This window comes from Coturnix japonica, unplaced genomic scaffold (genome assembly GCF_054131305.1).
Source record: "Coturnix japonica strain WE unplaced genomic scaffold, WE-NBRP24 Scf046, whole genome shotgun sequence".
NCBI classification, from domain to species: Eukaryota; Metazoa; Chordata; class Aves; order Galliformes; family Phasianidae; genus Coturnix; species Coturnix japonica.
The window spans coordinates 2,308,187-2,330,713 of NW_028188949.1; the positions used below are offsets into that span (position 1 = coordinate 2,308,187).

Here is a 22,527-nt window from a genome sequence, read left to right on the forward strand (position 1 = left end):
GCTGACCTGCAGCCTTGCATTGTCAGTATGTTAATGCCACCTGGCTGCTGTAAAGCAGAATGGGAGACGGCTCTGCTCTGCTTGTCTCTCTTCTGGAGTGTTGCTGGCTGTGCTGATTTCTGTCTTCTCTACTCTGCCTACGCATCCACTAAACTTGTAAGAACTCAGTTATGTTAGAGGCTATACCCTCCCCTTTCAAATTCGGGTGAAGTTAGCTACTGAACTCAAATGATAGGGGAGGACTTGCAGTTTGCACATTTGCTGGACAGACAGCATGAATATATCAGCACACTACTATTAGAAAACTAGGCTAGAAATAAATAGTAAAATTCCTGTGAATTTATGATATGGTTCTCTGTATCTTAAACATCCTCATGATACTTGACTCACTTAAACAAATCATTATAAAAACATTCAGTGGGGGAAGTTAGGAAAAATCCCCTAACGATCATGGCAAATGCTGCTTTTCAGCTCTCACTGGAGCACATACCAAGACGCAGAAACCCAGCGTCCAGTGCTGTGATGACTAAGATGCTGCTTCTTTCTCACACTGAGAGACCGAGGGCAATGTGAAAAGGAATAAGAAAAGTAAAAGTGTAGTGGAGATGAAAATTATTTGATGGCAATTAACATGTTTTTCCTACACAAGACTAAGAAAGTTCTTCTTCCTTTTTAATGTTTAGAATGCCCCTAGCTGTAAATCTTACAAGTGTATGGGAGGACTTTATTAATTTTGAGAATTCTTTAACCTTGCTTTACCATCATCTGGGAGGCACAGCTTTACTCAGGAGTATGTAATTGCTGAACAAATGCTGCATCCGAGGGTAAGATGAATAGAATTAAGGTTGCCATGGGTACTTCACTTTTGAATTTCTTTACTTTGGAATTTAAAGTCTAAACATAAAAAATATCCCAACAATTTTTAGCACTGAATACACATGTAAATTAATGTCTTAACTCATGGCTGCAGTGTAGCCATTACTGTCTAATGTATAATTCTCTGTATACAGACAAGCTTTGTTTTCACTTGTTCTCTAAGTTTTTAATTGCCTGATGTTTTGCAGTACAACATAAAGCACAGGTGTTCAGAAACTATGTAGAAATGAAGGGAAAAAATTAAAAAAAGAGAAGCAGGTTATCTTTTGACTAAGAAATTACCTCTGGTGTTTGGCAGAGCGAAAGGGAAGATAAATGATGATCAGCGATCGGCTGGGGGTTTTATGGGCACTGGTGCGGGCTATAAAAAAACAATCAGAAGGAGTCTGTGAATAAAGGCATGTAAATGTCATTGATTGGGGGAATATCAAATTGCAGAGCATCTCTTCTCTTATATGCAGACCTGGGAGCCTGTCTCTGAGAGGGGGGTTATCTGATTCCAGCCTGAAGATTTCATCGTGAAGGGAGGTTGTGATGAGGAGGGGCTTGGCCTCTTCTCCCAGGCAACAAACAGGACCCAAGGAAATGGCCATAAGTTGTACCAGAGGAGGTTTAGACTGGACATAAGACGGAACTTTTTATCTGAAAGAGTGGTCAGGCACTGGAATGGCTGCTCAGGGAGGTGATGGAGTCACCGTCCCTGGCAGTGTTCAAGAGGCGTCTGGATGAGGAGCTATGAGATATGGTTTAGTAGCTTGTGGTAGCAATGGTAATGGGAGGACAGTTGGACTAGATGATCTTGTAGGTCCTTCCCAACATTGTGATTCTATGATCAGAAAGTTGTATTACATTGTTTCTGATGTTCATGCTGGCACCTCATGGATAATGCAGTAGGTGCTGCCTTGAGGTGAGGGGCACTGAAACGATCCCAGGAGGGCCAGACTCACCTCACTGCTGCTGATCTGCCTGGGACCTCACATGTTTGAATGGGGCTGTTAAGTTCATTTTCTGCAGTGTGTTTCTGAAACCTGACAGAAAGACCACAAGACCCTTTCAGGCCTGAGTTACAGGGACAGTGCTCTCATCTGCCACTGAATTAGGCACAAGGGAGGATCCCAATATGTTCTGACCCAAGCTACACCTGGTTGAAGTACTCTTAGTGAAGTTCGTGTAGGGTGGGAATTTCAAGAGAGTACTGAGCAAGCAAGCAGAGAAGTGATGGTTATGTAGGGGCGTCTGCTGGCAGGGCTAAATTCCTGCCCATTTCCAGAGATGCATTGATAGGCAACTCTACCTCTTTGAGTCTTGTGAGATATTCTGGGAAATGTCTTTTTAATGGTAATAGCCACAAGTTATAAGGTGTGCCTTGAGACAGGATGGCTTTTATATATTCTTATCCACATTACAAATTGTGGTACGTACTTGTGGTATGAGCTGGTGTGTGTGTTAGTCTTGATAGAGTTTAGTCATTATTTCAGCGTCAGTGCTTTTTAATCATGCTTCCCCTGTCAAACATAGTAAATATTTCCATTCTTCACTCGGGTAGTTTTTTTCCCTGTAGCCCTTCCAAACGAGACAAAGCAATAGCATTATTTTAGTTCATCTGTATGTTTGTGCATCTCTGCTCTTAGCAAAGAGCGTGCTAAAATCGATGTCCATTGAGGAACTGTTGCTATTGCCCTTGCTGCCTGATACTCCACAGTAACTGTAAACTGAAGTCCACTGGAGAGTCTGGGGCTAGAAGAACACTTAATATCAGAAGGGAACCCATATGGTAAATTGTCTTAAGACTAGTTGCTGGAGGATTTGTAGTTTCTAGCCAAAGCAAAGCAATAGTGGATATTTTGAAGAGAAGGAGCCCAAATTTCACTAAGATCAACAATGCTCAGGCTGGGATCTAGAGAGAGTAACTGTGGAGTTCTTCTGATTTGTTCACTGACGTGTGTTCTAATGTGGGACAACTCAATTACTGAACCTCTAGCTTTGGGTTTTCCTGGCTGTAAAATGAAGATGTGAAGGTTCACAATGATTAAGATGAGAAATGTTATGCAAGTGCTGGAGGAGAAGGGAATGAGATGCTCCTTCTCAACACCAGTCCTTAGAGGAATGTCATTGTGGCATTGTCTGAAATATCTTCGTCTTCACTGTTTTACTCTTCTTGCGCTTTCTCCTTTGGGTTAACCTTTTTATTAAGTCTCCAAACTGGCTCAAATTCTCTGTAGACTTAAAGTGAAATGCTAGTAGAGGGGTTTGGTTCTTTAATTCCATGGGGACTGAAACAGAGAGGAAGAGGCCTTAGGAGAGGGCCTAATCTGCAGTGTCAGAAAGGGCTAGAGAAGAAAGAGGAGTTCCAGAGAAAGCTGATGAATTGTGTATATGTGAGAACAGAATGTAAGATATATTTCATGGAACAGTTCTTGACAGAGGCGAGGTGGAAAAGCAGTCCATTGTGCACCTGATTACCTTGATGTATTCTGTGGCAGGCTGTTGTTGGATGGCTTTCTGGCTGGATGGCTTTCTGGATACTTGTCCTGGGGTGCTGCAATATAGCCATTCCTCTTCAGCCCCCAATCTCTTACTGTTATTTTAATATTTCTTTTAGATGTCTCTCATCTCCCATGAGTAACTAACCACAGGCTATCCTGAGCTCTTCTCTATCTGAGGCAGAGATTTAATATCTTTGATATTGGAGATTCTTTCCATTACAACTCTGTAGTGTTTTTTCTTTCTGTTTATTGACATACGTGCACTAAATAAAACAATGTTAAGCCCTGTTTTGTAAAAGTTCTTTGGAGCATTATTCCATATATTGGAATTTATAGTTCCCTATATAGATTGCCTTGAAACCTCAACAATAGATTTGAAGAACTTTCTGCACACAGTTTTACTGTTAGTCTGGAAGCTATTTTATGTATATATTCTTTGTGCATGGGCTCCCTCTGGAGCTTTCTCTTATTAAAAAAAGAAAGAAAACCCTTTAAAACATATTTAGAGGGAGATTTTAATAAAAAGCATCAAAAGTGCTGCTATGTCATTGCAGGGTTCAGTAGAGCACTGTTTGATATCAGTGTTAGGTACATGAACAGAGTCTTACTGTATTATGCCATCTGAGGAGAGGGGCCCTTATAATTAACATCTAGTTGGTCTTGGAGAGAGCCTTGTGTGAAAACAATGCCTCACAGTGTAAGAGTAATTAATTACAGTACTCTGAAGATGCAAAGTGCCATGTAAATCCCAGACATTCATCGTAGCGTTTAGACTCTAATGGCTAATAACAGATTTGATTTTGCTTTCAATGAATCATCATAATCAAAGAAAATTTTGCTTCTCTGAATATTTTCACTATTTTCCATATGTGTTTTATTAGAGTGTGAGCACACAGGGAGGAGAAACAATTTACTGAAATCAAACTCTGCCAGTATTGGTGCAGACACTTCCAGTGCTTTCCCCTTGGAAATTCTGGGAAATTTTTGGAAAGAATTTTATGTGTGAAACCTATTCGGTGATACTGAAGCGTTTACCAGCATCTAGTGGCTGGCAACCCTGCCTGCAGTGGGGCGTTGGAAGTTGGTGATCCTTGATGTCCCTTCTAACACAAGGCATTTAATGATTCTGTGCTTTCATAGTTTTCCTTATCGAGGACAAAGTAAGCAGTAACATCTACATTGGTTTTCTCTGAAGGTAAGATAGTAAAAGTCGTATTTCCTTGAATTATGTTACTACTTTTTGAAGAGCTTATAGATAGTGTTATTCTGAGGAGCATTTTCTCTTTATTTTAATAAAATTGGATATAATTGTTCTGTGACCAGCTACATGTACTTTTTAAAAGATGCAGTCTGATTGACAACAGTAACAAAAAGACGTTATGTACTTGGATTTTTATCTTGTGATCTGCTTCCCAAGCGTCTTAAACTGAGCAGGGTTGTAGTTTGCTCATGTCTCAGTGCACTGTGACAGTGGATGAGGTGCATCAGAAATTCTGTCACCCTTCTGGCCATTACTGTTTTTATCAGAGATTTTAGTACCTTATCAGATTTGGAGGAATTTCTACTGCATAGCGGCGCGACTGGGTTTCTGTTTCTTTTTTGAAGCTATTTCAGTGTTTTCTTGGTTTGTCTTCCTTGTGTTTAACATGAATGGAGTCTTGTACAATTAGCTTACAGACAGTGATGTGATAGAGATATTTCTTGCATGGTTGTAATGAATTTATGACTCTTCTTATAAAGGCATTCTGATAACAATCTTTTTCCTGTGGAACACAGGGAAGGAGGCCAGGATGTTCAGCTTCAACAAAGATTCCCCAGTCATTGTTATATATATATTTTTTTACTCTATGGTGAACCAACTTTTATTTGCTAGTATTAGAAGCTCTTTTGCACTCCAACTTTTGGCAAGAATGACCCAGTGAGCACAAACACTGTTGCTGGGTATGTAGAATCTCTCAGTTTTGGCTGGTGCTCCAGACCCCTTCACATCTGGTCAATTTTTCTCTTGAAGTACATTGGTCTGATTAATTGTCTGGGGTGAGAATATCACGGGTGTCCATACTGTTCAGAGTTTCTTCTAAACGTGGAGGTCTACACAAAGTGCATGCTCCCTTACGCTGGTATTAATCATCCTTGCCTATGCATCTTATTTTTGCAGCATTCCTTCCTGTAATGGGAGGTTGTTAGTGGTTTTGCTGGTCTTGCTGCTTATTTTTATTTATTAGCCAATGCAGGACTAATAGTATATCGGTTTTAAAAAATAATAGAGCCATTATCTTTGAGACCACTATAAGTTGAGTTACTTCTTCCGTTAATAATTCACATTTTTAGTCCATTTGCAAATTAAACATCACATTTTCATTTTTAACATCTACTGCTCTTTGGAAAAATTTAATTTCCTATCATTGTCTCATAATTAAGCTCACTGTGCATACTGTGTAACTTAAAGGACTCTAATAAGTAAGACATAGAACCAACTGTTTCAAATCTCTGCCCTTTAGAGTAGACGCATTGAACATAAAAGTGGTTAAAAAAATGAAAAAGCAAGGGAAGCAGCAAAATCCAATGGGATTTTGTTGTTTCACTGAGCCATGTGCCTGGTACTGTGACTGTGGTCCTACTGAAAAAATGTTTCTTGACACTGTGGTAAAATGGGAGTTACCTTTCAGGCTGAAAACTTTTAATGAAGTTCTGTTGCAGTTTGGTTTGGCACACAGCACACGCAGGTGTTTTTGCTCCATTTTCTGTCTTCTGGATCCAGCCACTCTTTTCATGTGGCGAGAAACAACAGCAAGGGCTTCAGCCTGGCAGGGACTGCTTGGGACTGATGCTTTGCAGATGGAAAGCAAAGTGCCTTACCCAGGCGAACACAGAGGCACGGCAAAAGTAGGACTGCAGGGAGGTGAAAGAACCAGCTATGGGTCCAACAACATTAGTAAGTTAATTTTCTGGACATCTGTTCAGATCCTATGAATTGTAAAAGGATACATTTTCCCCTGGTGATAGGACCCCACAGTCCTATCACCCTGAGATTTCCGCCTCTCTTTGCAGAGTGAATCTCAGGTGTTTTATGAGCAAATGAAAACCAAGATTTGCCTTGGTCCTGTGCTGTTAACAAGGCTGATTTTCCTCTGTCTGCTTGAGCTGCTGCTGCTGCTGCACAAAGCCCAGCTGGTTGTGCAGGAATGGAAATGATATTCCGTGAATGATATGAAAGGCATAGAAAGGCAAGAAAGAGGGAAAGTAATTGTGTGGGCTCAGCTGTTTACTATTTTCAGCGTACAGGAGACTTTTTCTGGTCTTCCTAATTGAACCTGGTGAACTGAATGTATAATGTTAGCTCAGACCATGGTTCCTCAGTTTTCTGTGGTTTGCTAAGTAAGGACAGTGATTACAATTCTTCTTTTTCCTGTAGAAGACCACTGAAAACTAAATGAAAACCGTGCGCTTGTGCTGCACTTGCTGCTATGTCTTTTTCTTCCTCTCTCCCTCCTAACCACCTCCTGACCCAATTAACTGATGGAGAGGTAGAATAATAAAAAAGAATGAGTTCACATTAGTTTCTTGAGCAGAGGTGTCTCATTGAAGAAGATGGGTCTTGTGCGTGCTCCCACAAAGCAAAAATCCTTGGAAAATGCACACAGAGTGCAGAGCTGTGCTTTGGATCAAAACTTTGTAGAAACTAAGCTTCTTAGTTTTGGCTGCTGATGGCTCTGTTAGCTTGTCATTTTAAATGCATCAAGTTCCTCTTTGTGATGGCCGAATGAGTGTTATTCCATTCATTTGCTTTATGTGAGGACATTTTCCATACAGTTGATGCATGAATGGGTTTATGGTCCAATTTAAGATGAGTCTGGGGTTCTTCTGGAATGCTCTGCTCTACCTGTAAGGCTGGTGATTCATAAGGCAGGAGGGGTTTAACATCACAGACAAACACTGATTTATAAGAATATAAAGTGTTAAAACATTCTTTTTCCTCTTATAATTGTCAATCCTAAGTCTGTTGTGGGGAAGACATATTTCACATTAAAATAAAAGTAAATGCCACAGTTATACTGAAGACAAGAAGGATTCTTCCCCTCCCCACCCCAGTTTGATTAACCACAGCATTGTTTTTACTCTTGAACATTACTTGTTTCCTCTTCTATCTTGTACCAATAATATCCAGAGAGTGCTTGTACAAGCTTAGAGATTTTATTCCTTAATTTATACTCCAGGGGGTACATCTCCCAGAATCTTTCTAAGGAAAGGCCAGGGAAATAAAAATTGTTGGAGTTCTTATAGCCGCACCACTGAAGTATTTTAACCTTTTTATTGCTGTGTGGGTACATGCCTACAAATATTACCACTGACCTAAGTTTGTTCCGGGTTATAAAACTGCCTCCTGTTGATAAATGGGACCTGTCTTTCCAGAGACCAGGAGGCCAAGTATTTTAGGCCTCACATGATTATGATTTCCTCTTTTATTTCTGCTTATATGAGCTTAATCCAATACCCAGTCGAGGAGATAAGTCTTCCTGTTGACGCATGCAGCAATTGAAGGAAAAGATACAACAAAGCTGTTTGAAAGTTTCTGGTAGTTTATTTTTGTCAAAACAGAAGTGATTTGGTGGTTTCTTTACAGCTCTTCTCTCTGGCTGTAAATATGCCTGGAGAGGGAGCCTCAGTTCTAAACCAGGAAGAGCAGCCCTGAACCACTTACCCCATGCTGCTGATGAGTGTCTGAAGTGTACAGGACCCTTTTGTATTCTCTTTTTGCTACCACGTATAAGAAAGTCCTTTTATTTTCATTATTATACAAAGTGACATTAAGTTAGGTCTGCTTTCCCAACAATCCCACTGATGCATATCTTGGACTTTCTCCTTTGGGCTGCTTCTACAGCATGGTATGATTGCAGTGGTACAGGGGTCATCCTAGGTGGCTGAACTTCCCTTCATGCAGAGGGCCATCACTGAGCCCAGAGGAAACATAACTTCCACAGGAGTCCTAGTCTGAAAGTGAGCAAGGAGTTTAAAGTGGCCTTTAGGGGCGAATTTATGTCAGCCTCTGCACTCTTCCTTGTGTTAAGCATGCCTTCTGTCATGGAAAAATCCAGGCTTGATTATTTTCATGGATGTATTTCTCAAGCGTATTTAGCTCTATTCCTTTCCTCCTTCAGGACTCCAAATAATGTCTTGTGTAATTGCCATTGCGAGCGAATTTTTGGAAAGAATATTGCATTTGAGCTGTCAGCAATGCAATAATATAATAAGCAAATACAAGGTATGGAATAGGGTTGCATTCACAATATCTAAGTGCGTGTATACATAAATGTGAAAACCTGTATGCGTCATATATGTGGTGTGTACATAGGTATAAGTATCTATGTATGTACATGTAAGGAGATTCTTTTACTGCAAGTGGTATTGGTCAGCTGAAATCTGTGAAATAATAAAGTAATCCACATATTGCATGTTGAGAATGAAAGGGAGAAATGTGCATGAGAATACATTGAAAGATCATGTAGCTGTACAGTTAAAGTAAATGTCTCAAAGTTTCAAGAGAAAGTAGGAAAAACACTCTTTACAGCTGTGCACTTTGCAGTTGCTGATCTATGCAAACTGATAAGACTGATAAGCATTTTGGAAAACAGACAAATAGGAAGGGGAAGCTTGTAAAGTCACCTCCCCACACAAAGCAAACAAACAAAAGAAGATAATTCTAGGATTCAGAAATGGGAAGTAATTGCTTTGCTGAGTACCTGAGATACTGCCAAACTCTTCACCTGGTGTGGTTTACTCAGTTTTGGATATCACGCTAAAGAAAGATGTGAACAAACTATAGAGAGCTCACAGAAGAGAATAATCAAAGTGGGAAAGACAAACCTGAATGAAGCAATTTCTCAGCATAGAGGGAAGGTGACAGGGTGGGATGTGGTAATGTTTTTCAAATATCCAAGGTGGCTATGTGAGGAAGGAAATAATCAATTTTCGGTATCCAGAGAGTTGTTTGCTAATATGAGTACCGTCATCAGATGCAGAATTGAACTAGGATTTCTTATTTATTTTGTGAATCAACATATGCATGGTCATGTATGCAGCCATTTCTGAATTTCATGGATTTTGTTGGCTCTGCACTACATGCATATGTTGCAGATATCAAAAAGAAAAGTGTATTTTACCAGAATCTATTTCCTTACATTTTCTTGATGGCTTTTTCTTGTCTTGCTCCCACTCTTGATGCAAGTTCATAATAAAATTAGGCCAGCTTGATTCGTTTTTACGCTTGTGGCCTTTTCTTTCTGTAAAGCTGAACTAGATCCACAAAGAGACATCACAGAATTTGGCATCTTTATCCCATCATGTGCTAGGCTGCCTAACTCTAGGTGCAGCATTTGGGAGCTGAGCAGAGGGGCAGGATCACCACCTTTCACTTGCTGGCAGCACTTGCCCTCATGTAGCCCAGGACACCATTCACCTTAGTGGCCAGGGCTCCCTGCTGGTTCTGCCTAGTGTCCAGCAGAACTCTGACTTACTGTCCAGATGGTTGGCACCATCTATGAAAGAGCCTGGTGATTTTTCTCCTCAGTTGCAGAAATTTGCTCTTCCCTTCACTGAGACCCACGGGGATCCTGCCTGAAATGTAACAGTGGCACAGCAGCAGGAAAAAGGGGAGAAAGCATTTGGGGTAGGGAGGCAATGACCACTATTCTGTTGGCAGCACCAACATGATTCTGCATCTCTGTTTCTGCTTGATTTCCATGGTGGAAGTGGACAGCAATGACAGGAGTCCATGGGAGCTGATTTGTGTCCCAGCTGCCACACAGCCCCAGTCTTGCCAGCTCCACCACTGTTGTATTGCTGCTGCTGGTGGGGTGGAGTCTTCCTTGGTGATGGCAGATCCTAGTAGTTACTGGCCTTCCTCTGGGAGGCTCACTGGGTCCCCCCAGATGGGCTGATGCCACAGGGCCCTGCCGTAGGCTCTGCCAGTTCATCACCAGATGATGCGTGATCCACAATGAAGGTGGAATAGATGCAGCTCTTCTGCCATGGTTGGCACCTCATCCCTCCTGGAGCTGGTTGGGCTGCGGAACGAGGCAGTAAGTCTATTACAGGTGTGCTTGCTACGCTGTTTCACTTCATTGAATAATCTGGGATTGTTTCTCATTTTTCCTATGCTCGCTTGAACAGCCACTGGTACCTCGTGCTATTTGGAGTTTTTCAATGGACAGATTTTAAAAACAAATAGAGGTACCACATATGAAGCTGTTCTCCATTTAAAAAAAACAACAGGGGATTCAAGTAAAAAAAGATCATGATGTAACTTAAATGTTTCAAAAATCAAGGGTATCACTCAAGGCTATGTGCTGCTATTGGGTTGGAGTTTGATTCTTTAGTGTTCCGTGTGTTTTCCTTCCTCTGATGAGTTCCTGCATTACTCACAGTGGGATGGTTTGGGACGGGGTCTGATTTTGTGATGTCAGCACACAAAGTCATCACATGTTATCACAATTGGTCCATCTTCTGCTTTTTGGCATCTTTGTCTCTTTTATTAGTAATATCATGAGTACTGATTTATGGTCATGGCAACAAAGATGAAATTTAACACCCTCTATCTATCAGGACTGAAATATGGAGAAAGCAGCATGGGCAGCATGGGTAGGAACAGCAAAGCCAGCAGTCTTGTCAATAACAGAGAGACTTTTTGTTCTAAGTTTTAAGGGATGTTTATTAGGTATTCTAATAAATAAGCAGCAGGCCGAGAGGCAGATGTTGGGCTCCCGGCCCACCGGAGCCGTCCTAGTGCCGCCGCCGGGGCCGCCTCTTGCAGGGCGGCGCAGAGTCCTGGGGGCTGCTGCGGGCCTTCCTCTTCGGGGGGCGCCGGGGCCCCCCAGACGAGCGGTCCCTGCCCTGGGAAGAGGGACCCGCTGTGGCCGCCTGCCCTGGCTCCGTGCTGGGCCCTGCGGTGCTGGTGGAGCGGCCTGGGCCCGAGGCAGGAGGCTCCTGATGGGAGGTGCTGGTGATGGTGCTGGCTGCAGGACTGTCCTCCCTCCCTCCAGCAGCACGGGTGTCCTGGTGGTCCAGCTGGTGGCGGATGGTGGGGCCGTACAGGGCTGCAGCGGTGCCGATGAGCCTTCTGACGAAGGGCACCACGTCACCACTGGTGGTCATCTGCAGCGCCTGCACCAAGGCCTCCTGGTCCAGCCCGTGCTGGCACAGGAAGTTCACGGTGGTGCACTGTGCCACGTAGACTTCCCACCAGTCGTCGCTGGACACCTGCTGGATCTCTTCCTGCAGCCATTGGAGCAGGGGTCTGAGGTCTTCCGGATGTTGCTGGAAGAAGGCAGCCCAGACCTCGGCTGGGAAGTTGTGCTCAGCTGGGATGAGCACCGGCTCTGCAGGCCCCTGCTCGTCCTGCAGGCCGTCACCTGAGTGCGCTGCGGGCTGCGGGACAGCACACTCCAGGTAATCCTCGTCCGACCTCACCGAGTATCGGATGGTGGCGACTTTGTGCCCGCATACGGCACAACTCGGTTTCTTCTGTGCCCACCAGACGGCACAGCCGTAGCACAGCTGGTGCTGGCAGGGGGTCACGTAAGCCACATCCTCCCGTACTTGCCCACAGATGGGGCAGGTCCAGTCGGATGTTGCATCCATGGCCCGGGCTGTTCGGTGGGCTGGGGAGAGCTGAGGTCGGGAAGCTGCTCCCCTCACAGGTGCTGCAGCAGGCAGAAAGACGGTGTCACCAACTGCAAAAGACAGAGAGAGGCCACGGTCACTCACTGTCCCAGTCTCTCATCAGCAAACCCTCCCGATCCCTGTTCCCCTCCTGCCACTGTGGGGGCCATGTCCCCACAGGCATAGGCCGGCCTGGGGAGGGGCCCTCAAGAAGCACCCCCAGCTTCTGGCGTCAGGCATTGCCACGCTGCCCACCTGCGCTGCTGCACGCTCCTCTCCTAGATGTCCCAGACGCCTGCAACCAGCAGGGTCGGGGTACAGCTCAAGAGGCTCTGGGACGGCGCCTGAGTGCTGCGCAAGCAACACCCAGATCACGTTCCAGCTCCAAAACTCGCCCTGTCCACACTCCAGTCCTCGCACACTCGCTCGGTTGGAGGCCAGGCACGAACTGCTGGGCTGGGCTGCTGCGCCCGCATTGGAGCAGTGTGGGCCAAGCAGTCACAGTCCATCGCACGGAGATGTCACAGACCAGGGCTTGGCCGTGTTGCCGGGCCTCGCCTTCACTGGGGGACATCACCACCCGTCCCACAGCGACGGCGTCATCCACTGCTTGCTCATCACTATGCGCCAGCCTCGCGTGCTGCACATGTGCCAGCAGCACTCCAGCCCCAGCACACGTTCCTGGGCTTTCCCCAGCGCTGCTGCCCACTCCTCGAAACCCCCCACCTCTTTGTTGCTTGGCACCCGTGTTTCACACCAATCTCCGGGGCCTGGGCCTCATCTTCCCGCATGCGCCATCTGGTAGCTCTGGCCGTGGCCATGGCAAACAGCCCCAGTCTCATACAGCAAGAAGGTTTATTATTCAATAAAATTTCCTGCTTCCCTCTGTCTCTTGTAGTAGGTGATCTTGGAGATCTCTTCCAGCCCTCATGATTCTATGATTTTGTGCTACCCAAGATGGCTGTTGAGCGAACCGTTCACTTCAGTGGAACATAAGGTCGTCACTGTCCCCAGCATTGTCACCATTCCTTTATATAAGCATTTGTTTTTACTCTTCAACCTTAAGTGCAGTACTCTGGTCTGCTGGAAAGCCAGCCACTGCAGAAAAGGCATAGGGCTGCTAATTAGCTGTGGGAGGGTAGCAAAAGGGGAGTACATTTGACTAGAATAGAGGACTAGAATTACTAATACGTTTCCATCACTGAGATGCTGAGTAGCCACTGGGGCAACTGTGTGTGCTTGTCAGAGTGCTGTGGAATTAACTGGCCACCAGTGAGTAGGATGTGTGTGTGTGCCTTGCCTGACTATGGCCATCTGTGCGAGATCGCAGGGCAGTCCCAGCTCGTTTTGTTCAGTAACTACACAGGGTTTGCTTGCAGCATAGCCCGTACACTTCCAGTACCAGGCCTGCAGTGGTGACTTGACACACATGAGGGATCGCTATCCTGATCCTTCTTAGTCTGTGAAATGTGGTGAAATAAAAGCCTGACGTGCTTCATGTGTAACTTCTGGTCTGTTGCTGTTCAGCTGTTGTTGCCACGTCTGCACTGAGTGGACAAGGTGGCTCTGCTGACTTCTCGACTGGGGTGCCAGAAGGTTTGTTCCAGGTGCACTTGCTGAAGCTTTTCACTGCATTGAATTCCTCATATTAAGCTGTACTCTGTTGTCAGATATCACAGAATTCAAGGCAACGGTCATGATGTAATTTAAGTGTTTCAGAAATTAAGGAGTTCACTCATGGCAGCGTGCTGTTCTTTGGTTGGAGTTTGGTTCTGTACTGTTCTGTGTGTTTTCCTTCCTCTGATGAATTCCTGCATTACTTGAAGTGGGATGGTTTGGGACAATGGTTTATTGCTGCAGGTTGGGAGGCCTCTTCTTTGGTGATGGCAGATCCTAGTAGTTACTGGCCTTCCTCTGGGAGGCTCACTGGGTCCCCCCAGATGGGCTGATGCCACAGGGCCCTGCCGTAGGCTCTGCCAGTTCATCACCAGATGATGCATGATCCACAATGAAGGTGGAATAGATGCAGCTCTTCTGCCATGGTTGGCACCTCATCCCTCCTGGAGCTGGTTGGGCTGCGGAACGAGGCAGTAAGTCTATTACAGGTGTGCTTGCTACGCTGTTTCACTTCATTGAATAATCTGGGATTGTTTCTCATTTTTCCTATGCTCGCTTGAACAGCCACTGGTACCTCGTGCTATTTGGAGTTTTTCAATGGACAAATTTTAAAAACAAATAGAGGTACCACATATGAAGCTGTTCTCCATTTAAAAAAAACAACAGGGGATTCAAGTAAAAAAAGATCATGATGTAACTTAAATGTTTCAAAAATCAAGGGTATCACTCAAGGCTATGTGCTGCTATTGGGTTGGAGTTTGATTCTTTAGTGTTCCGTGTGTTTTCCTTCCTCTGATGAGTTCCTGCATTACTCACAGTGGGATGGTTTGGGACGGGGTCTGATTTTGTGATGTCAGCACACAAAGTCATCACATGTTATCACAATTGGTCCATCTTCTGCTTTTTGGCATCTTTGTCTCTTTTATTAGTAATATCATGAGTACTGATTTATGGTCATGGCAACAAAGATGAAATTTAACACCCTCTATCTATCAGGACTGAAATATGGAGAAAGCGGCATGGGCAGCATGGGTAGGAACAGCAAAGCCAGCAGTCTTGTCAATAACAGAGAGACTTTTTGTTCTAAGTTTTAAGGGATGTTTATTAGGTATTCTAATAAATAAGCAGCAGGCCGAGAGGCAGATGTTGGGCTCCCGGCCCGCCGGAGCCGTCCTAGTGCCGCCGCCGGGGCCGCCTCTTGCAGGGCGGCGCAGAGTCCTGGGGGCTGCTGCGGGCCTTCCTCTTCGGGGGACGCCGGGGCCCCCCAGACAAGCGGTCCCTGCCCTGGGAAGAGGGACCCGCTGTGGCCGCCTGCCCTGGCTCTGTGCTGGGCCCTGCGGTGCTGGTGGAGCGGCCTGGGCCCGAGGCAGGAGGCTCCTGATGGGAGGTGCTGGTGCTGGTGCTGGCTGCAGGACTGTCCTCCCTCCCTCCAGTCATCCACTGCTTGGTCATCACTATGCGCCAGCCTCACGTGCTGCACGTTTTATTATTCAATAAAATTTCCTGCTTCCCTCTGTCTCTTGAAGTTGGTGATCTTGGAGATCTTTTTCGGCCTTTATGACTCTATGATTTTGTGTTACCCAAGATCACTCTGATTTAGACGCTGAGGGAAACCTTTGTTAATGAATTTTCACTGCCAGTGTATGGAATCTGTTTTAAGATTTGTTTATCAAGCAGTTTGAAGAAGGTAAAATAAGAAACAATTTTCTATCCAAGTATTTAGTTGGACATATGCTGCTGGTGTAAAGGAAAGTTACATGGTTTTTTATTATGCAAGATTAAAAATATATATTTTTTTTCTGTTTTTTAGTAAAGTGAAGTTTTTATTAGTAAGTGAATAAATTTTATTCCTGTACATAACACTGTGCTTTAGCCATTTTCATAAGCCATCTTGGAGTAGATTTATCTTAGAGTAAAAAAGTTACTTCTTACATCCAGTGTCTTGTTTTTCTGTTTTGGAAGAGATACAAAACAGAAGTCAAGTGCACATACATCAAGTTATTAGCACTCAGTGGAGAAAATGTAGTGCATTACCAACAACAGTTCAGCTCTAGCTGATCTCCAGACAAAGGTACTTTATGATTCTTACACCTTCACTTGTATGGAGAGCATATCTACTGTCACAGAATATCGCCCAATTGAATGCTGTACTGGCACTATGTAGAAAATGGCACCCACATGAGTGAATGGATGTTTTGTTACTGCTTTCAAAGTGCTACTGAGTATCAGACTTGCCTTGTGACTTGCATAAGGACTGTCCTATTTGAGTTGTGGCTGAATTGATGCTGTCTCCCAGCAAGTGGTTTTGAGGCTTCTCTCTTTCAGCTAGCTTTGAAGGCTCAGGGGCAGCAATTCCTGGCTGAAGATGAAAATTCTACTGCAAAAAGATGAACTGTCCCCTCGCTAGTGCTTGCTTGTATTTCTGTTCTATTTGGAGTATAATTTCATTTTGGGCCTTCTTCCTCCCGTGTCATATGAAAGTTCTATGCTTCTTTTTGGGTATTTTTTATTTAATTCCTGTCCAGAGGGGTATAAAATGCAAGATGAATTAAGCTCCTTGAAGATAGGAACATCTACCTCTTTTCATGTACCATTTTGGGTGAATGTATATAAAATGTCTAAGAAGATGTTTCATTGAGAAGTAATCTGAAACCTATGGACTGAGTGACAACAAGTTTGTTTTCTTTTGACATGAAGGACCACGTAAATTAATGCTTGAAATTTAAATGACCTTGTGAAGGAGAAAAATAAGTACTAGCACTGTCGAAGGACCTCATGGGACTGGTATCTAAACCTTTTTCTACTAAGCACGGTCCTTTTCAGTGGGGAAAAAAATATTAAGAATATTAAGGAGAATTAGAACTGGATTTTCTTTAAGGTCCTTTCCAACCTGAGCCATTCTATGACGCACTGCTTGCTCTCTTCTGAACTAGAAGAACTTTGCCCTTAAACTGATGCAAATGCAGTAGCTGACATAGAAGAACAAGAATGCTCTCTGAGAGTTTTTGTTATGAAATACGTCTAATTTGGGTACCTTACTAAAAATACATAGTGTTTTGATCTTATTGGCTGTTGGAGCACTTGAATAGTCAAAGAAACATTGAAAACCAGGATATTTCTGTTGTGAGGTGACTGTCGTTTGAGTTTTCTTTCGTGATGAGCCTTCTTATTTTAAAGGAGCATGATCTTTGTACTTCTTGTTTATCACCTTAATTTTTTATGAATTCAGAATGCTTTAAGAGAACTTGCTATGTCTCTTTGTTTATCTTTTTGCTTTTGTCACTATTAGTTTTGAACACATGAATGTGTGATCAGCTTTAAGAAACTGTCCGGACACAGACCAGAAGAGGAAAAGCTGCCGCAAAGAGATGCCATGGTTTTTAACTTCCCAGCAGTTAGCTTGCTCATTCTGACTATGCAATTTTTTAAAAGCCTGCATGAATCCTGGTGTAATCTGAGTCTGCCACACTGTGATTTATGACACCTTAATGCAGGAATTTAGATTTTTGCTTGTCTGCCATGAGGCACCAATTGTAGTAAAGAGTTAACGAGGGGACATGAGTAACTTGAGCACAGAATAATTTTGCTGCCACAGGTAGGATTTAAGCCTTACAAACCTGAACACTGTGTTATAAATATGGTAAACATTGCCTCTTGTGTATGCCATTTGACAAGGAAAAAAGTAGGCAGTGTGTTTGGAACTTGCTCCCTATAAATGATAGGACACAGAGCATTCATGCATAATTTTCTGGGGTCTGCATGTGCAGGCTGGTACCAAGTTAATATGCCACATAGGTGCAAATACAAAACATGAAAAAACCACTCACAAGTTGTTCTTGAATTTTCCATCAAATGCCCTTTGAGTTTATACTTTATTTCTAGGAGTCCCTTAGATTTCTTTTTATTCAAGATGTTTGTCATGATGCATCGGATGCAGCACAGATGGGAAATGAGATTTTTATCTGGAAATGTGTATTATCTTTTACAGAAGCATAAAGTCCAGAACAACTCTGAAAAATGAGTTTATCTGTGCAGCTGCCTGGGAGAAGTCTTTCTTAGTTTCTATAGGTACCTTGTATGCTCAGTGGGAATGCATGACCAGCCACTCTTTCTCTGATCATGCAACCTAATATATTTAATTTCGTGGGTAAGGTTCAGAAAAAAGGTGGAAGGGACTTGTCAGGGAATACAGCCAGTACGTGTTTGAAATGTTTCTTTAAACTTGGCTCCTTTAACTATAAAGCTAGAAATTTAACTTGGCTTCCTGGGCAAACTTCAGTCGTCCTGATAAACATACACAAGGATGTTTGGATAACAAAAGAGAGAGCATTACCAAGGTGATGCTTAATTGAGCTAAATCCACATATAATCATTCCTATTATAGTGAAGTGCTGTTCCTCTTAGATGAAGTAAGCCACTTAGAAAATTCTGCAAATGTTTCATTGTGTTGCTGCTGCTTCTCTGACTTACACTAATGAGGATGAGGAAATGCTCTACTGAAATCCGTGGTGCTAAGCAACTGTTAAACATCATTTGACATGCCAATATTAAGACAGACTTATGTTTTCTTTGATTTTCTTTTAGTAAATTATTCATTATTATTATAAGTGATTGGGCAAAACTTCAAAAGGAAGAAAAAAACAGCTAAGGATTGAAACAGGAGGAACTCACGTTGAACTGTTAATACCCACAAGGAAAGTGTTTTGGAACAACAGTAACAAAAAAGTCATAGCCTTTGTCCCAAATCATTTTTCCTCTTGAGTCACTTATCTAAGGACTGTTTGACAGATTCTGGCTCCATTTAATAACAGTTTTATGCACTCTGCACTCTCATTTTCTGTGGCATAAGGAGAACCTGTTGCTATTCAGGTGCCTATTTGGCTAACATAGATAAGTTCACGGGAAATTGGTAGCAACCAGTACATCTGGGAAGAGAGAGATCAACTCAGTATGTTCATTCCGATGTTTAACTTCTCTTGCTTTTTAAAATTAATTTAATTTATCAGAAGTTGGTAAAAGATTGAAGTAAGGGGAGGAAATGGCATAGGCTGTGGTTATTTCACGCTTGTATTTTGAGGTTGTTTTCTGGGCATGATCTGCATTCCTTGGTCTTGCTTCACTCTATGTAGTGGATGGAGATGGAGGGCTTAGCTCTGGTGTAAAGCCAGCTGTTTCTGCTAGGAATCATGATATTCATTCACAGGTTTTTCCTTCAGGTGATTTTTACTGAAATTAAATGGTCTGGGAGTTACTTGAGTAGCTTATGATACTTTTCTACAAGCATAAGTGAAGTATTCCTGGTCTTTTAGAGCACAGCTTTTCTTTAAATTAAGCCATTTTCTGTGTGCTTTTATATAACCATTTCTTTATCCTTCTTAAAAAAAATAAAAATAAAAAAAGCAAGTTTATATAGGAGGGAATACAGGAAAGTAGAGAACAATATTTGGCATGTTTTCTGAAAAGGGCAGATTGGGTTCTTGGCATCTGTTTGTTCCATATTTCTGAATATTGGGTTGGCCACAGTTTTTCGCAGTCTTCTTTCTGAAAGCTTTGGTCAGCTTGAATTCTAGAACAGCTGGATCTTCTGTGAAAAGTAGGCGTCAAGAAGACTCTGAGGGTCCTGGATTAGCAATTTCTTTCCCCCAGTCTTTCAGGCTTTCAGTCGATTGTGGCTGACAGTGCTGTACTTAATACATTTTCTTTCCAGTTGTTTCTGACAAATGTAAAGAAATCAATTCTGATATTGCTTTAGAGGAGCACCTTGTTCTCTGGTTTCTTGCTGAAAGCTCACTAAGATCTTATTATTCAGAACTCAGCAATTCCTTAGAGGAATAACTGCTGTAATTTGGACTGGGAATTTAGGTAATGGAACAGTATTTATGTGAGTCCACTTACAGTGGAAAAGAAGGAGAAGAAAAATGTGAATAAAGGAAGGAGAAATATGTCAAGTATTAGTTCAGAAAAAAATAGCATTCAGTAGTTTTGTTCATATTTTATATTAGAATGGCAGATTGTTTAAAATTTAGTCCTAAAGTCCCACAGTAGTGCTAGTAGTTAGATAGACCTCATTTTATCTTTAGGATAGCAAGAAGAATTCCCTTTTTTTTTTTTTTTTCTTTCCTCCAAAATATGAATTTAATATTGTGACTTGTTAGATATGAATCCGTTTTGCTTTCCTAAGGGCTTGTGCATCGCTGGAGATATTAAAGATGGAAAAGCCTTATTCAGTCATCAACAAGGCCGTTACAGGTTTTATCCTCTGGACTATGGTTTCTAGTATTGTGCTCTCCTGGTTTGATATGCTCTCAACAATAAGGCTGCCTTATCTTTTCTCAGGAGGATGTTCTACTGCCTAGTACGAATCACTATCAAGAAATACTTAAGATATCAAGTGTACTGTTTCTAAGAGATCTGATGCAGCAGTGTATGAAATTGCTCTGTATGGAACTCGTGCTGATCCATCGACACAGGGAAGCTCAGTCTGAGATTCATGCTTCTGGAGTTCGCAGGAAGGTTCTCATCAGAGGAAAAGGTTTCTTATTTTGCTGTATATATTCCACCTAAAATTAATTTTGAACAAAACTAATGATAATTCATCCACATTGGTGAAATATGAGGTCTGCTTCAAAAATAATGCTTCCTACTTTGTTGGCCTACAACATTAGAGGCAGATGGTGGTGGTACGGCAGTAGAGAATGAAAATTCCCACCAATATTCCATTGCATTTTGTTGCTGTGTGACAGATAGAAGCAGAAGGGCAGACTAACAAAGTGGTTTCTGGCATGGAAGTGCAGATGAAGCAAAAGTGTGTCATCCAGTGGTTTGGACAGGTTATGGAGACTCTTAATTCCCCCTTATAGATGAGTTCCTTTACTTCATGTGTCTTACTTGTCTTTAAACTCTGTCCATTTTATTAACATAAAGCAAAATTTGCTATCTACTAACTAGAACTGAAGGCAGTTCAGCATGCGAAGTCACTCTGAAGCCAAAGAAGCATGGATTTTTACCTCCCCGATTGCTAAGCAGCAGATGTAATAAAGCTGAAATATTTGTACCACTTATACTGGAAGTATGCTCCCAGTCCCATTCAGGCAAGAGGGCAGACTGAGTGCCACGTATATCCTTTCTTTGTGTGTTTGTGAGAATAAGTTGTCTACTCCTTCATAAAATGCGTCTGTGATGACAATCTCATATAAATGAGGGCAACCTCTTGAGACACTATCTCTTTTTACAACCATTGTTTCTCTTTATTGAGATACACAGAACTATTTTCATGAAATAGGATAGTTTCTAAGGCTTCTAATTGTATTATTTTTTGTTTTTCTCTGTCTGTTGCTTTATAAATCAGCAAATCTCTAATGTGTTTGACACTGGGTTTCAACAGCGTAGGCAGGCATTCTGGTTTTCAATTTTCTGTTGAACACAGTGTCGGAGGGTGACAACCCACACTTTAATGGTATTGTTCCTTAATTAAATAGTACAGAATTCGGATAGGAAACTGATTCCAAGGTCTTTCAAATAAGCAATTTATTTTGATACTGTTTTCCAATACCTATTTAAATGAAGGATAATGGTGACTAGTAGTTGCTTGTCTCTAGGTGCTCTTTAAATTCATCTCCATTAAACTCTGGTCCACTTTCAGACATACCTCTGGGCAGGTAGAACATGCAAGAAAAATGCATTTGATATAAGCAGTTGTTAATTCAATTGTGCTATCTTCTAGTGAGACTGTTTCAGAGAAATGCAAGTAGAAATCTAAGGGAAGTTTGTTTTAATACACGGAATGAAAATGGATTGGGAGTATGCCACTCCAGCCGTGCTCTATCATCTAAATTACTTTTGGTGACCTAATCCTTGCCAATAGCTGTTGTTAGTAACCATAAATGCAAACTGACACGTGAAACCTGTTTTGTTCAACTTCAGGCAAAGGCTGCTGAATTTGCCTGTTCATCAAATTGTTATGCGCCTCATATGTTTTAAAGTACTTCTATTTTCTCTCTTCGATGGTGTGTGATGCCACAGTAAGTAGTTACTAGTTAATGCTGTTTAATTTCCACCCCTATGAAGGGAGACAGGTCATTTTTACACTTTCTGTATATGAGCATGTGGACGTTCAACCTTTGAACTAAACCTTCAGTTTAGTGTTACAAAAGCAACACTAATCCCCATTGCTGGGACATCCATCAAGAAGTCCATTTGTTTAAATGTTCCACACCATAGACATGAATCCTTTGGTTTCTATGTCTATTTTTGCCACAGCATCCTCGTGTTGTCCTCTGTGCTGCCTTGACTTTTTTTTCTTTTGTAGCAGACTGCTTGATAGACTTCATCACAGCATATTTGAACTGAAGAGGTCAATTGCGTAGCCTGAGCTGAACTCTGTTCCTAGCATCAGTTGTCTTGAGTGGTGTAGCTCTGCAATCCATCTTTAGTTTAAAGCATCTGTCGTGGTTTTCAACTCCTTCTCCATAACTGAAGAACCAAGTTATAACATTCAGAACAGGGCAATACAGTGAAGCACTGACATGTTTTGGTAGTTTAAAGAAGCTCCAAGTTTATTGTAGTAAAACAGGGACAGGCAGTTTGCATTTGCTTCTGCAACTCTAATCTCATCAGAGTTAAGACAGCCAAGATAAACCTAAGGCAACTTCACACTTAACATATCTTTTTAATGTAGTCATGCTTAACGGTGCTGCTGCTGTATATTCCTAGGGTAACTATGGCCTGTTTCTCAGTGTGTGCTGAAGTGTTTCTGTTTTTAATATAAGGATCTGACTTGAAGAGGAGAAAAACATCCCTTTTCCAAGTTTTTCATGCTGAGAACTACAATTAAAAGTAATTGCTTCTATTTCCAAAGTAAAACATGACTTTTAAAAGCTGTAATATTCAG

The 22,527-nt window shown here is 42.4% G+C and overlaps 2 protein-coding genes across 3 annotated transcripts in view; one reads left to right on the forward strand and one right to left on the reverse strand.

Moving 5' to 3' along the window:
- LOC146752365 (nuclear pore complex protein Nup153-like) overlaps positions 1 to 22,527 on the forward strand; it is an 88,920-nt gene that overhangs the window by 25,060 nt on the left and 41,333 nt on the right. The window lies entirely within an intron of this gene.
- Positions 11,142 to 12,379, reverse strand: LOC146752366 (uncharacterized). Its single transcript, XM_085531995.1, has 2 exons — positions 12,276 to 12,379; positions 11,142 to 12,091 (listed from the first exon to the last, which is right to left on the reverse strand). The coding sequence occupies exon 2, from the start codon at positions 11,997 to 11,999 to the stop codon at positions 11,142 to 11,144; it is 858 nt and encodes a 285-aa protein (XP_085388121.1). The 5' UTR covers positions 12,000 to 12,091; positions 12,276 to 12,379.

What these genes read in the sequence shown, in the direction of transcription:
- LOC146752366 (XM_085531995.1), bottom strand. Translation starts at nt 11,999, where the DNA reads ATGGATGCAACATCCGACTGGACCTGCCCCATCTGTGGGCAAGTACGG.